Source organism: Salvelinus fontinalis, chromosome 2, assembly GCF_029448725.1.
Source record: "Salvelinus fontinalis isolate EN_2023a chromosome 2, ASM2944872v1, whole genome shotgun sequence".
NCBI lineage: Eukaryota > Metazoa > Chordata > Actinopteri > Salmoniformes > Salmonidae > Salvelinus > Salvelinus fontinalis.
Window position 1 is genome coordinate 66,809,460 of NC_074666.1, and position 24,333 is coordinate 66,833,792.

At 43.8% G+C, this 24,333-nt stretch overlaps 1 protein-coding gene across 3 annotated transcripts in view; it reads right to left on the reverse strand.

Moving 5' to 3' along the window:
* Positions 1-23,704, reverse strand: part of camsap3 (calmodulin regulated spectrin-associated protein family, member 3) — a 54,446-nt gene extending 30,742 nt beyond the window's left edge. For 2 of the 3 annotated variants that reach the window (XM_055882946.1, XM_055882956.1), the window contains exons 1-2: positions 23,158-23,703; positions 9,882-10,144 (exon numbers count right to left, since the gene is read on the reverse strand). In XM_055882946.1, coding sequence (XP_055738921.1) covers positions 9,882-10,144; positions 23,158-23,290 — 396 coding nt within the window. In that variant the 5' untranslated portion in view covers positions 23,291-23,703. Of the gene's footprint in view, positions 1-9,881; positions 10,145-23,157 lie in introns of all 3 variants that reach the window. The other variant, XM_055882936.1, reaches the window with a different exon arrangement.
* Between the last annotated feature and the right edge of the window lie 629 nt (positions 23,705-24,333).

The window sequence follows — 24,333 nt, forward strand, 5'->3', positions numbered from 1 at the left end:
CTGCCTACCACCACGCAGTCAGACTGCTCTATCAAATCTTAGACTTAATTATAATAAACACACAGAAATACGAGCCTTAGGTCATTAATATGGTCAAATCCGGACACTATCATTTCGAAAACAAAACGTTTATTCTTTCAGTGAAATACGGAACTGTTCTGTATTTTATAGAACGGGTGGCATCCCTAAGTCTAAATATTGCTGTTACATGGCACAACCTTCAATGTTATAATTATGTACAATTCTGGCAAATTAATTACGGTCTTTGTTAGGAAGAAATGGTCTTCACACAGTTCGCAACGAGCCAGGCGGCCCAAACTGCTGCATATACCCTGACTCTGCTTACACAGAACGCAAGAGAAGTGACAATTTCCCTAGTTAAAATAAATTAATGTTAGCAGGCAATATTAACTAAATATTCAGGTTTAAAAATATATACTTGTGTATTGATTTTAATAAAGGCATTGATGTTTATGGTTAGGTACACATTGGTGCAACGACAGTGCTTTTTTTGCGAATGTGCTTGTTAAATCATCACCCGTTTGGCTAAGTAAGCTGTGATTCGATGATAAATTAACGGGCACCGCATCGATTATATGCAACGCAGGACAAGCTAGATAAACTAGTAATATCATCAACCATGTGTAGTTAACTAGTGATTATGTTAAGATTGATTGTTTTTATAAGATAAGTTTAATGCTATAGCTAGAACATTCCTTGGCTCCTTGCTGCACTCGCATAACAGGTAGTCAGCCTGCCACGCAGTCTCCTCGTGGAGTGTTATGAAAACTTTTTAAAAATCAGCCCTAATTAAAATCGGCCATTCTGATTAAAATCGGTCGACCTCTAGTCTCGAGCACTACCTCCGAAGGTCGCGCCTGACAGTCCTCCCACCCTCTGAACAGGGCAGTGTAAACAGAACGGTCTCGTTGAGCTCAACACTTACAGAAGAATTGGTAATAGCAGAGCAATGTTTTTGAAACAGCTGAAATGTAGACATTTTCCTTGAGTGTTTACCTTAAATTGCCCGTTACATTCTGAAATTGGTCGCAGTAGCTGCCACCTGCTGAGCCACGCAAAACTATGGAAGTCTACAAAATGTTGAGATATGTAAGTCAAACTACATAAATCAACATGTTTTAGATAGATAATGAAAGAAAATAAATGTTTTTTAATTTTTAACATTGTGTGGTGATTTCAGAGGTGGCACCACAGGTCCCAGAGTGGTGGGGGGGAATTGTTTTCCTGGGGCCCAGAGTTGTTCATGGTCTGCTAGGCTGACCTAACCAGGTAAAACTCCGGTTATGACATAGTAATAAAATCAGCTGTAAAAACGGTTTTATATAGGCTATGATGGGACCAGATTTTTTATAATTCAGATCAAATTTTGTTGTTTTTTAACTCCTGGAAAAACTCCTGGCCCTAGGGAGAATGAAAACATTAAAATCCTGTCAAACAAATCATGAGGCGAATCAGATTTTTTTTAAATTACTTTGTCCCTCTTTTCAAAGCTTGTGTGTCAACATTTTGTATTAAACTAAATTAAAAGTGCTGGGGAAAATGCCAGGTTGCCACACGTTTGCCAGCAGCCCTGCTATGCGGATCTTTGCAACGTGGATAGATGGAAATCAGCACACAATGCTACAAATGAAGAAACAGAACCTATATGTAAGATCTATATGAATTTTATTTTTGGGTGGTGGGAATGGACTTCCATATAGAACAGCTCAACATCAACTCCCCAGTGAATTATACCAACCCTTTAATTGTCTGCACATGCTTGTGAATTGTTGCGTAACCAAGCACGTCAACCAAACCCTCTCCCGGCTCGTGACATTCCATTCGCTAATGTGAATTGAAAAGTGTATGTACATATTCTGTAAATCAAAATTGTGTCCAGATAAACTCTTATTCAGTGAGAATAAGCCCTTTACTGGTGGGGCTGGGACTGTTTCACTGTGGTGTAATAAGGTGATCATTCAGGAGGGAGTAGACTACAGGGTCATTCACAACTAAAGCGTGGAATGAAAGCAGAGTAGAGAGGAAGAGAGGAGGGGTTGGGAGAAGGGGGGGGGTCACAGATTTCCTGTCCTGACCCTGCGGAGCTTGCTAAGCCAAATCACAAGTTCTCACTAATGAGAAGGGAGAGGGGGGTAGAGCGAGGTGCAAACCTGGAACACAGGGCACACAGTCCACCAGCCAAATCACCATAACAACCAACAATCTGACCCACAATGCACCTCACCACCCACAATCCTGAGCGGTGCTCGACCCCCCCCCGGCTTAACACTGGGGCGCTCTGCTCAGAATCCTCCTGAGCTGACCGGACATAACATATCCTCCAACATATTAAATAATATAATATTAAACAATATACATTAAGCTGTCCATAAGGAAACCATTCATCTCTGCTTTGGGAAATCTGTGACTATCATCCATGTCAATAATAACAATAACAGGAAAACAAAACACTAAATTCATCTCGCAGATCGTTAAGAGCGATTATGACGGATAAAAAGGTGAAATCTGATTATGTCTGAAATATGACTTAACCCTCTGAACCCCCCCCCCCCCCCGGCCACAGCCCCGTACTCATGAAATCCAGGGTTAGACAGACGGACAAAGAGAAGGATCAGACAGCCAGCCAGGTCTGAGGGATCAGTGGCGTTCGGTGGGTGCGGAGTGCCCTTGCGGTCGGTGTGGGGATCAGTGAAGAGGGGGGGGGGGGGGGGGATGGGGGGGGGGGGGGTGCAGCGCGGTGGGGTTCGGTGGGGCTGGTGCGCTTCCCGGCACCCCACGCTCCACTGACAAGAACAGCACATGGTATTGTACATGTATAGCTAAATACTAAATACTGAAGCAGCAGCAAAACCACACCAATTTGTGCTGTGCCAGCTTTTTGCACCCCTCCCAAATGGATAACAATGTCCCCCCAACCAACCTCCAAGATCAATGTTGTAATCCCTGCAGCTTTCTTTTGTTGACTCTTCTCTGTAACAAACAAAAGAAAATACAACTAAATGTTATTTCCCCCCTTGGCAGGCCTGGGAGGTCCTGTGACCTCCCAAATGTTTTGAGATGATGTTCAGCAGCATTCCTGATCCAGGGGATAAAGTGAGTCCGCGTACCAAATGGCACCCTCTGTCCTATATAGTGCACTCCTTTTGACCAGAGCCCTATGGGTGCACTACTGGGACCTGGTCAAAAGAGGTGCACTAAATAGGGAACGGGGTGCCACTTGGGACCCGATCTGTGCCACTTCTAATTCCTACTGAGCTCTAGACGGATGCTAACTTGAGCGAAAACTTGCGTACACAGCAGTATGAGTTAGGGCAACGTGTCAGCGACTCACTGACCAAAACCAACCATAGACACAGGCAGGGACTTCTGAAACAGGGCTATCCTCTGACCACCCCCACTGCTCCCCCAACGTACATTCATGCCTTTGTCATATGTAGGCTATATAAAACATTTGAATGAACTTCACTGACTGAGTCGCTCTGGATAAGATTGCTAAATGACCAAAACGTAAATCTGACAACATAAACAAGGACTCCATTCAAAAACACTCGTTAAAAAGAAATTGAACTGGCTTTGAGGTCCAGAGTCGAGTTTGAGGGACATGGGGAAATAGGGTGCCCTTTGGGGGACAGGCCAAGACCAGGTGTCGTCTAGCAAGACTGGCTGAGTGATCTAGATGGCTTCAGTGACCGCGCCGTTCTAGGGTGGGGCACTAGAGAAAGTATCCTATTTAGAATATCTATACTGCAGGTGGCAGGCATTTCATTTAGCTTGTTTTGCCCCAGCCTCATTTGGAGCTGATGTAAGCTGTGTGGTTATTGATAACAGCGCTAAACTCCCAAATGACACCCTATTCCCTCCATAGTGCACTACTTTTGACCAGGGCCCATAGGAAATAGAGTTCTTGGTATTTGGGACACAACCAGAGAGAAGACTGGTCAATATCACAGTGTAACATATTTAAAGGCAATATAGATATTAGCTGTTGGCAAACAATAATATATTCTGTTTACCCTCGCTGTGTGTGTGTGTCCGGTGTGAAATGGCTAGCTAGTTAGCGGTGCGCACTACTAGCGTTTCAATCGGTGACGTCACTTTCTCTGAGACCTTGAAGTGTTTCCCTTGCAGAGCGATAGGCTTTTGTAGAGTGATAGGCAGTGGCGTAAAGTACTTAAGCAAAAATACTTTAGAGTACTACTTTAGTTTTTTGGGGGTATCTGTACTTAACTATTTATATTTTTGACAACTTTTACTTCACTTACATTCCTAAAGAAGTTTTTACTCCATACATTTTCCCTGACACCCAAAAGTACTGATTACATTTTGAATGCTTAGCAGGACAAAAAAATGGTCCAACTCACACACTTATCAAGAGAACATCCCTGGTCATCTACTGCCTCTGATCTGGCGGAGTCACTAAACACAAATGCTTCATTTGTAAATGATGTCTGCGTGTTGGAGTGTGACCCTGGCTATACGTAACTACATTTTTAAAATATTTTGCCGTGTGGTTTGCTTAATATAAGGAATTCGAAATGATTCATAATTTTACTTTTGATACTTTAGTATATTTTAGCAATTACATTTACACTTGATACTTGAGTAAAAGGTTGGTTTTAAATATACTTTAGCATTTTATTACTTTGGTTGGTGTGTGAACACGCTGTGTGTGTGTGTGTGTGTGTGTGTGTGTGTGTGTGTGTGTGTGCATTCATGCGTGTATGACACAGATGAGCTTCATATAAAGCCGCACACTACAGCAGCAGATTGCTGTTGCTCCAAAGCCGTTTACTGGCCAAGGCCCACATTGATGCACTGCTCCATCCTCCTAACGCTGTGCGTGCGTGTTGCATGACCCACTTTCCTCCCCTGACAGAGGCAGGCAGCGGCCCAGCTGTAGACAGCAGCACTGTCTACAGCTCAAGCTCAGAGAGCACTACAGGTGCAAGTTGAGTAGCAGCAGTAGTAGCCTAACAAGTGGTGAGTCTCACTACCAGCTCTTGGCCAGCTGAGGCTGAGGGAGCCTCCCAGGCCTGGTGGCATGGCAGCAACACCATCACCACCATGGAGCTGAGACAGCACCAGCTGAACACAGAACAGCACAGAACAGCACTGGCGGGAACACAGAACAGCACTAGCGGGAACACAGAACAGCACTAGCGGGAACACAGAACAGCACTAGCGGGAACACAGAACAGCACTAGCGGGAACACAGAACAGCACTGGCGGGAACACAGAACAGCACTGGCGGGAACACAGAACAGCACTGGAGGGAACACAGAACAGCACTGGCGGGAACACAGAACAGCACTGGCGGGAACACAGAACAGCACTGGCGGGAACACAGAACAGCACTGGCGGGAACACAGAACAGTATGATCTGAGCACAGAACACAGCACAGACAGTACTAGCTGAGCACAACTCTCACCTCCACTATTCCATTGGTTCCATTGCGCCAGCCAGGCAAGCTCAATCGAGCGCAGCTTAAGTGTTTGTAAGAACGTCAATACTATTTGAACCCAGGTCTGGATGAGACAGCACAGCACACCTCTCCCCTCGCACACCACTGGTCCAATTAGGACCTGCAGACTGTGAATACACCACCTGGTGCCCTGGCCAACAGGTAGAGAGCTCCAGGCAGTTTCACGAGAGGTGTGCGCTGCTCAGCATAACATTACACTCTAGTTCTATTTTCAATAATTGCTCACAGCCGAGAACACTTGATAAAGCGGCTCGCCGGCCCAGTGTAGCTCCCCTGTTAGAGGCACCAGGCAGAGAAGCAGAGACAGAGAGAGGCGGAGGCAGGGGTAATGGAGCGTCCTACTTTCACCTGACTGACTATGAGGGGGAAACAAGCCTGACTACAGCTACACAGGTTCTCCAGAGACTGACTTCGAGGCATTCAAATCACAGAGCCGGTGTCTGTTGGGCCGGTGTCTGCTAGAGGAGCTGGGCTGGATGGGGGTAAGAACATAGATGTAGTGAAGATTATACAGTATTAGAGAGGGGGGGGGGGTAACATGGTTAAAGTCACACTGTAAAAATTAGGAAAATGTCAAAGCATGCTCAAGAAGCCAAACTGTAGCCTTTGACTAGAGCACTTTCATGATGTATAATGAGAATTCTACGATGTCTATTGTGCTCAAGTTGGAATTCCATGAATCGTTTACAAAGTCCTCTACAACTCATTAAGATATTTCTAAGTCACATTTCAAAATAAAATCTAGGACGTATGCTATTGAATTAGTTAGAGACTAACATTATAGACTGTCGTTAAATTGGGTATAGTGAAAGAAGAGACAGGAAGCTGTAATGTTACACAGTTCCTATTTGAACAGGCTCAGCCCTCCAGAATAATGACAAGGTGAAAACATGGGTACAGAGATGAGGTAGTCGTAAAAAAAAAAAAAAAAAACATGTTTAATACTATTATTGCACACAGAGTGAATACATGCAACTTATGTGACTTGTTAGGCACATTTTTACTCCTTAACTTATTTAGCCTTGCCATAACAAAGGGGTTGAATACTTAGTGACATTTCAGCTTTTCATTTGTAATGAATTGGTAAAAAAAAACTATTTAATTTCTAAAAACATAATTCCACTTTGACATTATGGGGTATTGAGTGTAGGCCAGTGACACCAAATCTCAATTGAATCTATTTTAAATGCAGGCTGTAACACAACATGTAGAAAACATTAAGAGGTGTGAATACCTTATGAAGGTACTGTCTTTAATCTTTAGCCTAATAAACTGCATGGTTTATGGAGTCGTAGTAGGGGGACCACACACCACATCATCACGTGACTCCATGTTTACTTCGATATGATGTTATTATATGAACATTTCCACATAAAGGCGCTTCCACTGCTATTTCTCACATAACACACTTTACCGGTACCATGTCGAACGAACAAATTATCTGTTGCCATTTATCAAATTGTACCGAAGCTTCCTTTTTCGTCAGAGCTGTTGTGATTCGCATAAAAACTGTGGATGGAAACGTGGTTAGAGAGAGAGAAACACACACACACAAAAAAAAGAAGAGAGAAGAGGAGAGAGAGAGCCAGCTACCAGCTCGTAACAGAGCCCAAAGTGTTCTCTTAACACAGGCAGCTCTGGTTTCACTGGTGCTGAGCAGTTTGCCTATTGTTCTAATCTACAGTCATGGCCAAAAGTTTTGAGAATGACACAAATATTAATTTTCACAAAGTCTGCTACCTCAATTTGTATGATGGCAATTTGCATATACTCCAGAATGTTATGAAGAGTGATTAGATGAAATGCAATTAATTGCAAAGTCCCTCTTTGCCATGCAAATTAACGGAATCCCCAAAAAACATTTCCACTGCATTTCAGCCCTGCTACAAAAGGACCAGCTGACATCATGTCAGTGATTCTCTTGTTAACACAGGTGTAAATGTTGACGAGGACAAGGCTGGAGATCACCCTGTCATGCTGATTGAGTTCGAATAACAGACTGGAAGCTTCCAAAGGCGGGTGGTGTTTGGAATCATTGTTCTTCCTCTGTCAACCATGGTTACCTGCAAGGAAACACGTGCCATCATTATTGCTTTGCACAAAAAGGGCTTCACAGGCAAGGATATTGCTGCCTGTAAGATTGCACCTAACGGGCCTCCCGGGTGGCACAGTGGTCTAAGGCTGTGCCATCAGCGACTCTGGGTTCGAGCCCAGGCTCTGTCGCAGCCGGCCGCGACCGGGAGGAACATGGGGCGACGCACAGCGTCGTCCGGGTTAGGGAGGGTTTGAGCGGCAGGGATATCCTTGTCTCATTGCTAGTGACTCCTGTGGCGGGCCGGGCGCAGTGCACGCTGACCAGGTCGCCAGGTGTACGGTGTTTCCTCTGACACATTGGTGCGGCTGGCTTCCGGGTTGGATGTGCATTGTGTTAAGAAGCAGTGCGACTAGGTTGGGTTGTGTTTCGGAGGACGCATGGCTCTTGATCTTTGCCTCTCCCGAGTCCGTGCAGGAGTTGCAGCGATGAGACAAGACTAACTACTACCACCTAAATAAAGCATTTATCGGATCATCAAGAACTTTAAAGGAGATCGGTTCAATTGTTGTGACGAAGGCTTCAGGGCGCCCAAGAGAGTCCAGCAAGTGCCAGGACCGTCTCCTAAAGTTGATTCAGCTGCGGGATCGGGGCACCACCAGTACAGAGCTTGCTCAGGAATGGCAGCAGGCAGGTGTGAGTCCATCTGCACGCACAGTGAGGCGAAGACTTTTGGAGGATGGCCTGGTGTCAAGAAGGGCAGCAAAGAAGCCACTTCTCTCCAGGAGAAACATCTGTACCTATTCTGCAAAAGGTACAGGGATTGGACTGCTGAGGACTGGGGTAAAGTCATTTTCGCTGACGAATCCCCGTTGCGATTGTTTGGGGCATCCGGAAAAAAGCTTGTCTGAAGAAGACAAGGTGAGCGCTACCATCAGTCCTGTCAACAGTAAAGCATCCTGAGACCCTGCATGTGTGGGGTTGCTTCTCAGCCAAGCGAGTGGGCTCACTCACAATTTTGACTAAGAACACAGCCATGAATAAAGAATGGTACCAACACATCCTCCGAGAGCAACTTCTCCCAACCATCCAGGAACAGTTTGGTGACGAGCAATGCATTTTCCAGCATGATGGAGCACCTTGCCATAAGGCAAAAGTGATAACTATGTGGCTCGGGGAACAAAACATCGATATTTTGGGTTCATGGCCAGGAAACTCCCCAGACCTTAATCCCATTGAGAACTTGTGGTAGAAAAACAAATTCTGACAAACTCCAAGCATTGATTATGCAAGAATGGGCTGCCATCAGTCAGGATGTGGCCCAGAAGTTAATTGACAGCATGCCAGGGCGGATTGCAGAGGTCTTGAAAAAGAAGGGTCAACACTGCAAATATTGACTCTTTGCATCAACTTCATGTAATTGTCAATAAAAGCCTTTGACACTTATGAAATGCTTGTAATTATACTTCAGTATTCCATATTAACATCTGACAAAAAAATCTAAAGACACTGAAGCAGCAAACTTAGTGGAAATTAATATGTGTCATTCTCAAAACTTTTGGCCACGACTGTAAGGCTTAGTCAGAGCCACCTATTGTCTCAGAAACACTACCTTCTCCAGGCCTCCCAGCCCTCCCTCCCAGTCCCACCCCTACCATGCTACACCCAGAATTAAGACTGAATCCCCCCTGGAGTCACACTGACGTCCCCCTGGTCCTCACAGCTGGATCCACTCATCTTCAGGGGATCGGCTGGGGTGATGGGGGGGGGGGGGGGGGGGTGGACCCGGAAAGGGGGTCTTTTTTTAATGTTGTCTAATCCGTGGAATCAAAGCATAAACAAGTCCCTTCCTGTGCGACCCAACCCTAACCCACCCACCCCCTCCCCATACATGCACACCCTACACACCCCAATCCCCCTCCACAGCTTTAACATCCCCACTCCCCCTGGACCAGCAGTAATGGCTGAGGGTGACCAGACAATGCCTGTGTGTGTCCCTATGAGGCAGACCGTATGCCCAGACGACCAGATCGATCACTGCTGGATGGATTATTGTGACACCAGGACCGGTCCAGTGGCAGTTTCCAGCGCAGCTTCGATCTTCCCTCAATTGAACCTGTGTGTTGTGGCAGTCATCCCCAGTCACCCCAATCCCATCCCAGGGGCAGGCATTACTATTACTGGGAGACAAAGACTGGTGGCCAACAGCAAAACAGAAATCGTCCTCTATTTCCCATAACTCAAACCATAGTCTCTCGTGTCAGACGAAACCTACCATAACACGAGACTTGGCTCTGGGCGCCAAGATTACCATAGACACGCCATATGCCACACCCATCTCTTACCATTTTGATTGGTTTATGCCGGAGGTCCGCGTCAGTCACGGGGATGTCTTGATCTTTGGGGATCACGCCCCTGTTGGCGAGGAGCTGCAGCAGGGTGGCGTTGTCTTTTGGGGCCCCTGACCCCTCCTGGTCCCCCTGCAGCAGACCGTAGGTGCGGCAGTACAGTTCAGAGGAGAGCAGGAGGCGTGTGACGGGGGGCTTCAGGTGCTCCTGCTCATACTGGTCACAGTAGAAGGGCTCCCGCAACTCCACTGGAACATGCTCTACGGACGGAGAAGAGGGACAAAAACAGTGAGGGAAATAATCATGTGGGAGCAGAGTACACTATTAATAGGGAAAACGAGGTCCTCTAAGGGAGAAAATACTGAAAAGATATCCGGACTGGATCCAATATACCAGATAGGGACGTGACAAATGAAAGATGTTTCTTAACGTTTAAAGTGCCATTGTTTTATCGGTGTTCCATTAAAAACAATAAGAAATCTTGACAACATTTCACGTGAATTCACAATGCAGCTTCGCTGCTGCAAGAAACGGTTTGGGTCTCACGGTGCGTCCCTGTCAGATGGTTAAGCATCGCACCTGTACTACCATTACTGTACCTCAATTCCAACTCGGAAAGTTAGAATTTCGTTCTCATTTAACTTCTCAAAGTATTGCCATACAGGACTTCGCTGCTGTCATTTGCCGTTCTCTGCCATTTTTCCAACTGTTAATTAACGACAATGATTTAGTGGTGGAGAGTCGACCCTTTCTGACTGTCAAGATTCGATTCCGGTAGGATTCAGTATTTTTGGAACGGAAGAGACTGTTCTCGGGAGTATGGCAACTAATCAAACACTCGCATCTTTCATAGCGAGGGACGGAGAGAGAACGAGGTGCACAGTATTGGCAGTAGGGCGCTGGGAACGATACCAGTATCGTGATACACTACATGACCAAAAGTATGTGGACACCTGCTCGTCGAACATCTCATTCTAAAATCAAGGGGATTCATATGGAGTTGGTCCCTCATTTTGCTGCTATAACAGCCTCCACTCAGCCGTAATGTTGGAAACATAATTATGTTGTCATACAGAGTCACATTTAGTTTTTAAAGGACCAACTAGTTTGACCTGCTTCGTGTTTACATTTTTTAAATGGAAAAAATATTGCGATACTGGTATCATCACGGCCCTAATAGGCATGTCAGCTACCAGACAGACAGACAGAACAGCCTATCTATCGGCAATTAAAAGCTATATCTCACAATGCCATGCTGTATCTCGCAGATTCATTGGCTTGCCATGTCTCGCAACTTCAGTAATCATCAATGAATAGGATATTGAGCCAGATTCAACACTTCGCTCTCGCAGTCACACAAAGTATCTGCGCATGTGCACAGGTTCGCTTCACGTGTTCACAGCGTGGCAGCCAGGGAACCAATGCTCTTAGTTGTCATGGAAATTGAACCACTATGCTGTTTACTTTCTGCATATACAAAAACATTATTAAATTTTTGTATTATAAAAAAAAAAAAATAATTATAATTAGGTTTGGGATTTCTCTTAACATTAGGATACCAATTTCATTTTAACGTTTAAACTTTCACACCCTTAATACCAGAGGTCTTTCAAAGGAATAGGGTGCCATCTCAGACACAATCTCTCAGCTGTTTGTTCTGGATATTGGACAGGAACATAACGTTCAAAGTCCTAACAATATCATTGGCAAAACACAGTTTAAAGTCCTATTGTCAGATAAACACATATTCTGTTTATCTCTTAGTATCTAATAGAAACAAACTTAGTGGATGTTTCCTCATCAATTATACACTGAGTATACAAAACACTAGGAACACCTGCTTTTTCCATGACAGGCTGATCAGGTGAATCCAGCTGAAAGCTATGATCCTTTATTGATGTCACTTGTTAAATCCACTTCAAATCAGTGTAGATGAAGGGGAGGAGACAGGTTAAAGAAGGATTTTTAAACCTTGAGACAATTGAGACATGGGTTGCGTGTATGTGTGCCATTGGGCAAAACAAAAGATTTAAGTGCCTTTGAACGAGGTATGTTAGTAGGTGCCAGGCACACCGGTTTGAGTGCGTCAAGAACTCCAACGCTGCTGGGTTTTTCACGCTCAACAGTTTCCTGTGTGTATCAAGAATTGTCCACCACCCAAAGGACATCCAGCCAACTTGACACAAATGTGGGAAGCATTGAAATTAACATGGGCCAGCATCCCTGTGGAACACTTTCGACACCGTGTAGAGTCCATGCCCTGACGAATTGAGTATGTTCTGAGGGCAAAAGGGGATGCAATTAAAAATTAGGAAGGTGTTCCTAATGTTTTGTACACTAAGTGTATAATGAAGGTATAGAGTATGGATAGACAAAGCTAGCCTGCCTTGCAACTACAATCTGAGTGAAGGGCCGAGTAGGGGTTAAACGAAGGTGTGTGCGAGCGTATGTGTACCTGTATGTGCGTTTGTGTGTGCGCATGGCGTGCATTTGTGTGTGCGTGTGGCGTGCGTCTCGGTGTTGTGTTTTCCACAGCAAATCCAGCCAGCCAATCATAGGGCCTGCAGGAGACAGACAAGGTTACAGAGACAGGCATGATACACTGGTTACAATTTGATCTTGCTTATACACCTGCATTGCTTGCTGTTTGGGGTTTTAGGCTGGGTTTCTGTACAGCACTTTGAGATATCAGCTGATGTAAGAAGGGCTATATAAATAAATTTGATCTTTCCTGGGGGCTAGTACCAACTCCTCCCTCCATTTCCATGTCTGTAAGTGTTCGATCAGCAGTTCAGGTCTGATAGTGTCATTCTTCCCCCACGGGAACGACACTGTGGTGCATTCCATTTCCAACCCCACGTCAGTCAGTGCGTGCATCCCAAATGGCACCCCATTCCCTATATAGTGCACTACCCCGGTCATTTGGGATGCGGCCAGTATGGAACCACATTATCAGTCTGGGTCAAGAGGAGTGAAATGACACGACATCCAAGCCCAGAGGTTAGCGTCAGCGTCTGAGAATTACCAGACAGAGCCTTGTGGTACTGGTAGATAACCAGGGCCTTGTTCATTAGGCATTAACAGAAGAAAACAGACTACCTTGGCCTAGCCATTAAGAAAAGCTAATGTTTGTTTTCTCTTGTGTGCCCCGTTGAACACGACCCTGGTGTTTGATTTTCAGCCGAGGGCAGTCTCTGTGGGAAATTGTCTTTAAGGCGACTTCTGAAAAGAGTTGACAGGAACCTATGCTTTGTGGCACATTTCTCACAGCGCAGGAAAAGAAAGTCACCTGAACCTTGTGAAAGGGCAAACCAAAACAGTGTCTCCGCCCCAAATGGCACCATATTCCCTTTATAGTGTACTACGTTTGACTAGCTCAGGTCAGTGCATTATAAGGGGAATAGGGTACCATTTGAGGCAGGCACACGATTTCCACCTCAATGGAGTACACAGCACCATGTAGGAAACAAGTCCCTTTAACGCAGCACAGTCCAGGAAGATGTTGAAGAGCACAAAGTAAACACGACTTGGACTGGTTTTCAGTAAACACGGCCACACACACACACCACACAAAACCCCATACAAACATGAACCTGAAAATCCACATCTGACACACGCTCTTAAACTGGTTTGGCGCTATTCAGAGTGGATGAGACTGGGGCTGTTACGCTGGATGAGACTAGGGCTGTTACGGTGTGACCGTATTACCGCCACACCGGCGGTCACGAGTCATGACGGCAGTCAAATTCCACGTGACCGTTTAATCAAGGTAATTAGGCTTTTCCAAGCTCTGATGCTGCTGATGGTCATTAGTAGCCTACCAAACTTGCTAACTGCCTGGTACTCAGCACTCTTGTCCCTTTAAATCACTGACATCAATGCAAATGTAATCGAAAATCTAATCAAACACTTCATGAGAGCCCACAAGCTCCTGTTGCGCAACATTTCTGTAGGCCACTATATTTATTTCTCAACTTTCCTAATATTAAGCACATTGCTTCTCTTTACAACAAGAGTATAGCCTACCTGTTGTGACATGAAAATTAACCACGGGAAAAGCGTCCTCCATTCGCTATGTATGTGCATAGAGACATGTATTTTTTTCCCCAGCTGACCCTGTTTAGAGACAGCTGCATGATAATGGTCCATTCTGAATCCAAAACAAATTTCATACACATATTATATGTAAAGCCAAGATTAAATCAAGAACAGTCTGATGGGTGACAATATTAGCGTACCACTTGTGAATTATATATTACCACTTGTGAATGATGCCCAGCTTGTGGGCAGTAAGGCAAGAAACGGCCACTTTTTTTTGCCACTTTTTCAAATCATAGTCGCACACCTCATGTAGCCTAGCCCATAGGCCTATATGTTTTAATAAGGTTTGTATCACAACTAAAGTGGCCAAATAATTTCAAAAGAAGTTAAGCACATTCATCTGCTTTACAACTGGCATACATACGCAGCACGTGAGTTTCAATGCACTTATAATGTGAGGAAATAGCCTAATAGTTTATCAACATTTTAAGCTAAACGTTCTGATCTGTTGCGTCAGCCTCATTGCATAAAAACGTTTGTTTGATGCTAGTGGTTGTATTAATTTGGGATCGATCGCATCCCACAACTGTCCTAGACTATGTTTGGAATATTTCTTTCTTGCACAGAATAGGTCAACTTTTGTACTATTGACAATCTACTATAGTACAAAAGTTTATAGGTCTACTCATCTTGTTGGCTAACGAAAAGTAAATGTGGACAGTTCTTCCAATATCTTAAATGTGCGCCTTGGAATTGGATAAGTATGCACGTAAGATTTTATTAGGGGGCATTACAGCCACACAAAGGGCATGCAGCTGGGAAAGTCGAGGCATTATCAAGTGCTTGTCAAAATAGTGAATGAGAGACTGATGAAGTGTGTACAGCCTGCGCAAATAAAGTAGAGCCCATGCCTTTCATGCAACTTTTTTCAAATCATCATTAGAGTCGCATCATACAGCCTTAGAATGTACTAAAAACCAAAGCATATAGCCCAACCTTTGTATCACAACTAAAAGTTACATAAATAACTCCTAATTAAGCATAGGAGGAGCTGTTTTTTGTTAACCGCTCAACACAGAATAGTGTGTGTGCACTCCCTCAAATCGTTTGGAGAAAATATTCACCTATGTTCAATTGTATTCTTCATATATAAAATAACATAGCAAAGTGTATATAAATTAATGCCACGGAATTCTAAGCAAATCTTGCCTGCTAAATTAACTATTGTAGCCCACAGCCATATGGCATAGCCAGATCAGGACCTAACATACGGACAACTCAATGTATGCTACTCTGTTCTTCCGAAATAGACTATTTTCTTCATATCATGTTTCTTTAGACCAGTCTAAAAAAAATTGTGATTGTGATTTATTGTGATAGTGTAGGCTATATTAAATGGATTTAGACTTTTTAAAATGTAGATGTTCCAAAGGTCAGCATCAGTGGCTTGTAGGCCATGCGTGGAAGCCAGGAGATTCTAAATGTGTTGATGTTAATTAACGGTCAATTACCGCGAGACTGGCAGTTATTTGCTTGACAGTCACCGGCTGACAAAATTTCATAACCGCCACAGCCCTAGATGAGACCGACATGGCTTATTCGATGGACAGTAAACGTAGCCTACACACATACTCGTTTTCAAACCCTACCGTAAACAGCTGGAAGGCTGAAAACAATGAAAAAGGAACAGTTAGGTTAGTATCTGAAAGGAGACTTAAAAAAGGGACATCCCGTGCTGAACTCTGACTCATGAGAAGATCAGAGGAGATTGAAGGATAAAGGGAGTCGCCCGACCATGTTGTCGTTTTGCATTAGGGCTCCTTGAATTATGTTATTGGTTTTATTTAGGGCACACAATAGCATGGGATGTCTTAACCAAAAACAACATTCCATTCCAACGTTTCGCAACAGAAAACAAAACAATAATCTGTGATTATTGTTCATGAAATATCACTCCCGTTTCTCAAAGGTTTTCGCCCAACTGAACACAACCCAGGTGTAGAATACTAGTATGTCAAATAGAGAAAGATTACATTGGGGTTTGTGAATGTTCCATTGTGGTTAAACCACAGGGCATTGTCAGTTTGCATGAAACGTTTATACTGCTAACTGACCAAGTGAGGGAGGTAAAACTACGGGTGCATCTCAATAGTCTAAAGCAGTGGACCTTTTCTCATCTCCTTTCCTTCCTCCACTCGGATTCAAAAGTACTGGACTGATGGAAGGAAGCACATTGGCCCGCCAAGTTGCTAGACTATTGAAATGCAACATAAGATACCGCATTGAACACACAAGGCGTTTTCAGACACTGCACGTGGAATAATAATGTTTTAGGGATTTTCAGTGCAGTTCCACCACGCACCACCAGGACGTCACTATAGGACGTGGAGAAGAAAAAAAATGACATAATGCAAATTAGGATGCAAAGCAAGATGGATGCAGTCGATACAAGCATAATTTCCCTGTGGGACGGTCCAGAAGGATGAACGACCAGTCTTTGTCACACACATCACCAGGTTGAAACAGACAGACAGGGAAGCAGCAGCAGCAGCTGGAAATAGACATTTTGCAAATGGGATTTCAGGTATTGGGAACCGCAGTTTTAAAAAGGCCTGCACCACACACACCTGCTCTCTTTCAAGTAACACAACAGCCGTTCACACTTTGTTTGAAAAAAAAATATGCTTAGGACACAATGCTTAGGAGTGAAAAAAAGAAAGAGTGAGTGGAAATCAGGAAAAGGGTCACGAGTCAGCAGTAAATGTCACCAGGACATTGATATCCATACCACCTCAAGAGGATAGTATTTTGATGGCAAACACTAACCTGTCTGACTTTGTGTAAACTGAGTGAGTGTAGTAACCGGGAAACTGGTTCCAGGGAAGCAGCCACTCAACTATCACTATAACAGGTCAGGGGTCAGGGCATATCTATTGGTCTAGGTGATGGGGTCAAAGGTCATACACAAGCTGGGTTGTAATAAAAACATCATGCACATTTGGTGAGTAATACACAAAAGGCTCAAACAACTTACACAAGCACTATAAGTGACTAGACTAAGGTAAATTGAGGTAAAGGTAATGATGGCGTAGAATATAAAAGAACTCTGCTCTGTGTGTTGTCTACACCCCAACCCCACTACTGACAGGAAGTGGCAGGGGGATGCACCAGAGCAGAGGTCCATGTAGTCCTATTTATAATTGATCGATTGAATTAGCCCGACCGGTCAGTCTTGTCATAAACAGACATGTGGCCGTCAACAAATGGACAGTCACAAACTAAAACACTGAAATAGGACTACACACAGAGGCTGGCCCTAGTTTCAATCGAAGCGTCATTATGGTTAAGATTCTGTAAGGATCAATTCTGTCCCTCTCCATTCCAGTTAACTGTACACCAGGTAGAGCACTGACTGACTGGCTGGCTGGCAGACTGACAGACAAACTGACTGGTTTGCTGGCTGGCTGACCAGCGTTACATTTCAGAAGGGTTGTCATGGGAACAGTGAACACATTAAGACCACTTAATTAAAACTAAGGGCCGAACAAAGCAGCTGCCAGAAGCAGACAGAGGCCCACACATTTCCCGATTAGGGCTGGGGTCCAGTATACTCAGGCTGGCCTGCGAAGACCGTTCATGAACATGTCTACACCTTAAATAATTCAGAAAGAACTCTGATATGCTCAACTGTGCAAGGTAAGCACTAAGAGGGAGAGGTGGGAGAAAGCACAGTCTCAAATGTCTGCTTTAAGTGAGAACATCCAAATAAGTATCTATGATCAAATAAGATGTACTTCAAACGATTATCCTAGAAAATATCAAAAATAATTTATAGAACATAAATCACAATGTTGTTGTCGACAATTGTTGATCCGTTGTTGTCGCTGTGGTGATATCCCTCCATAGCATGTTCACAGAAATATCAAAACCTTCATTATACAGTGGGAGACGCTGAGTGCTTTTAGGACAAAGACAGGCCTTGTTTTAAGACTGGTAACTAATGGTGAACATGTTTTTATCCTGTGGACTAGGCTAATGTTCCACATGACCCCTCTCTGGTTCAGGTTGATATGCCGATTGCCTGAAACACCCCTCAAAATAACTACAGGCCTCAGGGTTTTGATGTCTACAGGTTGAGGTTAACTACACACACTTCAGACATCATGGGTTACCAGCATTCTTGTCTATTGTTAAAACTAGGGTGTACTGAAAAAGATAATAATATGCCATTTAACAGACGCTTTTATCAAAAGGGACTTACAGTCATGATTGTAGTCATTTTACGCACAGGTGGTCCGGGAATCGAACCCACTATCCTGGAATTGCAACTGCCATGCTCTATGTCAAATTCAAATGTGACATCTTCAGTTAAATAAGGAATAAATTAAATGAAAAATGTTACATTTAAAAACTATTACTGGTTTGTGTATAACAATTTTGATATAAATCCCGCAAGATTTGAATGCCTCAATTATGAGACATACATACAGTGCATTCAGAAAGTATTCAGACCCCTTGAATTTTTCCACATTTTGTTATGTTACAGCCTTATTCTAAAATTTAAAAAATAATAATGACTATTTGAAATGTTTGCAAATGTATTAAAAATCTAAAACAGAAATACCTTATTTAAACACAGTTGAAGTCGGAAGTTAACATACACTTAGGTTGGAGTCATTAAAACTGGTTTTTCAACCACTCCACAAATTTCTTGTTTACAAACTACAGTTTTGGCAAGTTAGTTAGGACATCTACTTTGTGCATGACACAAGTCATTTTCCCAACAATTGTTTACAGACAGATTATTTCACTGTATCACAATTCCAGTGGGTCAGAAGTTTACATACACTAAGTTGACTGTGCCTTTAAACAGCTTGGAAAATTCCAGAAAATTATGTCATGGCTTTAGACGCTTCTGATAGGCTAATTGACATCATTTGAGTCAATTGGAGGTATACCTGTGGATGTATTTCAAGGCCTACCTTCAACGCAGTGCCTCTTTGCGTGACATCATGGGAAAATAAAAAAAATTTGCCAAGACATCAGAGAAAACATTTTAGACCTCCACAAGTCTGGTTCATCCTTGGGAGCAATTTCCAAACGCCTGAAGGTACCACATTCATATGTACAAACAATAGTACGCAAGTATAAACACCATGGGACCACGCAGCAGTCATACCACTCAGGAAGGAGACATGTTCTGTCTCCTAGAGATGAACGTACAATATGTGTACGAAAAGTGCAAATCAATCCCAGAACAAGAGCAAAGGACCTTGTGAAGATGCTGGAGGAAACAGGTACAAAAGTATCTATATCCACAGTAAAACAAGTCCTATATCAACATAACCTGAAAGGCTGCTCAGCAAGGAAGAAGCCACTGCTCCAAAACCGCCATAAAATAGCCAGACTACGGTTTGCAACTGTACATGGGGACAAAGATCGTACTTTTTGGAGAAATGTCCTCTGGTCTGATGGGGGAAAAAAATAGAACTGTTTGGCCATAATGACCATCGTTATGTTTGGAGGCCGAAGAACACCATCCCAACCATGAAGCATGGGGGTGGCAGCATCATGTTGTGGGGGTGCTTTATAACTGGAGGGACTGGTGCACTTCACAAAATAGATGGCATCATGAGAAAAGAAAATGATGTGGATATATTGAAGCAACATCTCAAGACATCAGTCAGGAAGTTAAAGCTTGGTCGCAAATGGGTCTTCCAAATGGACAATGACCTCAAGCATACTTCCAAAGTTGTGGCAAATGGCTTAAGGACAACAAAGTCAAGGTATTGGAGTGGCCATCACAAAGCCCTGACCTCAATCCTATAGACAATCTGTGGGCAGAACTGAAAAAGTGTGTGCAAGCAAGGAGGTAGGGTGGCCAGACAGAAGCCACTCCTCAGTAAAAAGGCACATGACAACCCACTTGGAGTTTGCCAAAAGGCACCTAAACACTCTCAGACCATGAGAAACAAGACTCTCTGGTCTGATGAAACCAAGATTGAACTCTTTGGGCTGAATGCCAAGCGTCACGTCTGGAGGAAACCTGGCATCATCCCTACGGTGAAGCATGGTGGTGGCGGCATCATACTGTGGGGAGGTTTCTCAACAGCAGGGACTGGGAGACTAGTCAGGATCAAGTCAAAGATGTAAGAAGCAAAGTACAGAGAGATCATTCATGAAAACCTGATCCAGTGCTCAGGACCTCAGACTGGGGCAAAGGTTCACCTTCCAACAGGACTGGTGACTTCCTACTGGCCTATAAAATGCCCACAGAGCCACAGCATAATGACATCCTAAGCTTCAACATGAATACCCTTCCCATCTTAGACCAGGGTTAGGTTCAGTAGGGCACACCGTAGCAAAACGTTCTGCAACGGAAAATGAAAATCAGTCTGTTTGGCCAAGTTCAGGTAGTAGCACCTCATTGTTTTATTGCGTTTGAATACGTTTTCAACTTCGCTGAACAGAACCCTGTATTTACATGCTGTAAGCATGTGCTACAGCACAGAGGTAGTTTCCAACATATTTCTTATACCATTAATTTCCTTTTAAATCCACAAAGGGAGAAGAACAAGTAAACACTTAGGGCAGAAGCGTAGAGAGTCGGGATGCAGCGCTAGATCCTCCTTAGGTCCTCCTCACTTATTGACTCAGTCTCACACCCAACCCAAGACACACTGATGATGAGAACATGAGTCATAATTATGAACAGGACACAGCTCTAGCAAGGTGGAGCTACAAAGCAGCGACAGGTTTCAGGCGCAGTGAACAAACAAGAGATGTTTTTATAACCTTTGTTCACTGGGAACTCTGTTTCATCTCAGACAGACAGAGAAGGCTAATCAAGTAGGCTAATCAATATTGTCATGAATTCCTTATATAACCAGGGAAGTCACATTGAGTTTGACAGAGCATGGGGTTTTGTCTTTCATATCTATCTGTTCACCCATTCCATGAGTTGCTCTCTGTTTCTTGTATGCTCTGACCCCTGTGTACACAATCTAGTTTAGTTATTTTATTTAATTATTAGATTTTTACAGAGAGAACAGATATCAATTAGTCTGCTTGATGTCTGACAAAACTAGAGACATCTTAGTGTATGTGTGTGTGTGTGTGTGTGTGTGTGTGTGTGTGTGTGTGTGTGTGTGTGTGTGTGTGTGTGTGTGTGTGTGTGTGTGTGTGTGTGTGTGTGTGTGTTTGTTGGCATGAATTCAGTCAGGGTACTCCCAAGCTCCTTTCATTATCCCTGGCTAGCCGGGGAAATCGGGGATCTTTGTTTACATTTCAGGAAAGTGAAGGAAGGTTATCGTTACAGGATTTACAAATGTAGCCTTTTCGAACTAAGATAGTAAACTGTGAAGATCCATTCCTAAGTGTAGTAGAATGTCTTATGTGCAGTAGGACTATGCATTAATCAAGTGTTCTGGACTGTGGCTAGGGTTGACCAATAAGAGAGCACTTGGTAAGAGTACTCCATATCCTCCTATTATAAGTAAAACAAACAAACATAAAACAAAAATACATGCAGGTGTATGGTGGTTGGTTATTGGTTCTGTCCTTTCCCATCTATACTGAACAAAAATATAAAACACAACATGTAAAGTGTTGGTCCCATGTTTCATGAGCTGAAATAAAATATTCCAGAAATGTTACAAGCACAAAAAGCTTATTTCTCTCAAATTGTGCACACAAATATATTTACATCCCTGTTAGTAAGCTATTTTCCTTTGGCAAGATAATCCATCAATCTGACAGGTGTGGCATATCCAGAAGCTGATTAAACTGTATGATCATTACACAGGTGCACCTTGTGTGGGGACAATAAAAGGCCACTAAAATGTGCAGTTTTGTCACAACACAATGCCACTGATGTCTCAAGTTGAGGGAGCATGCAATTGGCGTGCTGACTGCAGGAATTTCCCCCAGAGCTGTTGCCAGATAATTTAATGTTCATTTCTCTACCATAAGCCGTCATTTTAGAGAATTTGTCAGTACTTCCAACCGCACTCATAACTGCAGACCATTTGTTATACTTCAGCCCAGGTCCTCCACATCAGGCTTCTGTACTTGCAGGATCGTCTGAGGCCAGCCACCTGGACAGCTGATGAAACTGAGGAGTATTTCTGTATGTAATAAAGCCCTCTTGTGGGGAAAAACTAATTATGATTGTCTGGGCCTGGCTCCCAAGTGGGTGGGCCTACGCCCTCCCATGCCCACCCATGGCTGCGCCCCTGCCCAGTCATGTGAAATCCATAGATTAGGGCCAAATGAATTCATTTCAATTGACTGATTTCCTTATATGAACTGTAGTCATTGAAATTGTTAAGTTTATATTTTTGTTCGGTATAGATGTTCATTCGACTGGGGAGGGTAGGCGGCTTATATAAAACTAAAACGGGTTTCGTTTAAATAGTGTAGTAGACATATATCTAACCAACCGATTATCTTTAAGTGGGTGTGTATGCATGCGCGTCATCGAAAGAGAACGGGTGGTTTCAGTAGGCTTCTACCATTAGTATTATTATAGAGAAATATACCATTATCGATACCTCCTGTTATAGTATATTTGGATACATTATTAAAATATCACGCTATTTGTTCAGCAGCTGACCTGACAATAGCCTATGTGTTTTTCAGTGGTGAACACTCGGTTCAGGTCAGGATATTTTATAGTCCCGGAGTTACTTGCCAGCCAAAATTAAATTAGTTCATTCCATTATTGGTGATTGAAATTAGACAAGCTGTCAAAACCGATGCCTCGTCACCATTCGCTAGGGGGGCCTCAATGCACCAGTCGAAATTGGCAAGCAGCGAGCTGGATCTTAAATCAACTACTGTAGATCAAATAGGCTGCTGTGATCCAAAACAAAAACAACAGTGCGTCTGTTTTTAGGATGTTGTAAGGATATATTTTCGACGTTATACAATATTCAGGCACAACACCTGGGAATCTGACGATGGACCCCTTTTCGGGTTGAAATGGGGTGCAGAGTAGGGCTACATCCCACACACGCTCTCTGTCCCACCTCTAACGTACTGTAGGCTACTCTTTGTGTGCCCAAAATCGCTGAGTTTACACAACGCGCAGTCAGTTCACCTTCATGCACGCGCTTTTCATAACACTGACAGTCGGTGAACAATGCTGGATTACATGGGAGGGAGGGGAATGTAAGAAAAACACAGAACAAAACATTATAAACGTTTGGCTACAATAGCCTAGGCCACATACCTGCATTGCCGTAAGATTTAGCCAAGACCCATCCCACACTTGCGCATATTTTTGCCCTGGTACAATCATACAGATCCAAAGGTTTTATGTCCGGGACTACAAAAGTCTTCCTCATCGCGTTGGTGTCCACCATAGCAAGTCCGCAGACAGGCCGTAGTAACCGGACGGGGATAGAGACCTAGAAAATAGTTGGTGGCGAAAGAAAAAGCTTCAAATCAAGCATTCATTCTTTTATTTTTCCTTTTCCATAACACTGGGGCTGAGGAACACGGATGTGTGTAATCGTTTTCTCAGGAAATATCCAGACACTATGGGCCCCAGCTCAGGATATATCCCGTTTCTCTCCTGATTACAGACCCCAAAAAATGGTCATAAGATGAAGGCGCGCGGTCTTAAAGCCCCACTGAAGCCCCAACACATCGGGTTATAAAAATAAATAAATAAAGGCGTATTATTTCCCGTTTCGCCGTCCGCATTGCTAACGTTTGGTTAGCGCTCTACAGTAGGCTGGAGCCCCGCCGATGACTGATTTCCAGGTGCTCCACAATGGCATCACTCACTCAGCCGACTGGCCAATCGCGTTTGAGGAAGAGTGAAGGGGCGGGTTCTCAATCGTGTGAACGCGACCAGCAGGTAGCGTATGATGACAGGTGCATTAGGTATGCCATAATTATGAATTAGGTAGGTGAAACTTGCCGTGTTGAATTGAGCAAATAGCCTAAAGGAGGTTTCCATACACTTGTCTCCAAATATTGTCCTCTGACCATGAAACCTACCATACAGGTAAAAGAAAACGCCAACAATTTATTTATTTATTTTACCAGGTAAGTTGACTGAGAACACGTTCTCATTTGCAGCAACGACCTGGGGAATAGTTACAGGGGAGAGGAGGGGGATGAATGAGCCAATTGTAAAGTGGGGATTATTAGGTGACCATGATGGTTTGAGGGCCAGATTGGGAATTTAGCCAGGACACCGGGGTTAACACCCCTACTCTTACGATAAGTGCCATGGGATCTTTAATGACCTCAGAGAGTCAGGACACCCGTTTAACATCCCATCCGAAAGACGGCACCCTACACAGGGCAGTGTCCCCAATCACTGCTCTGGGGCATTGGGATATTTTTTAGACCAGAGGAAAGAGTGCCTCCTACTGGCCCTCCAACACCACTTCCA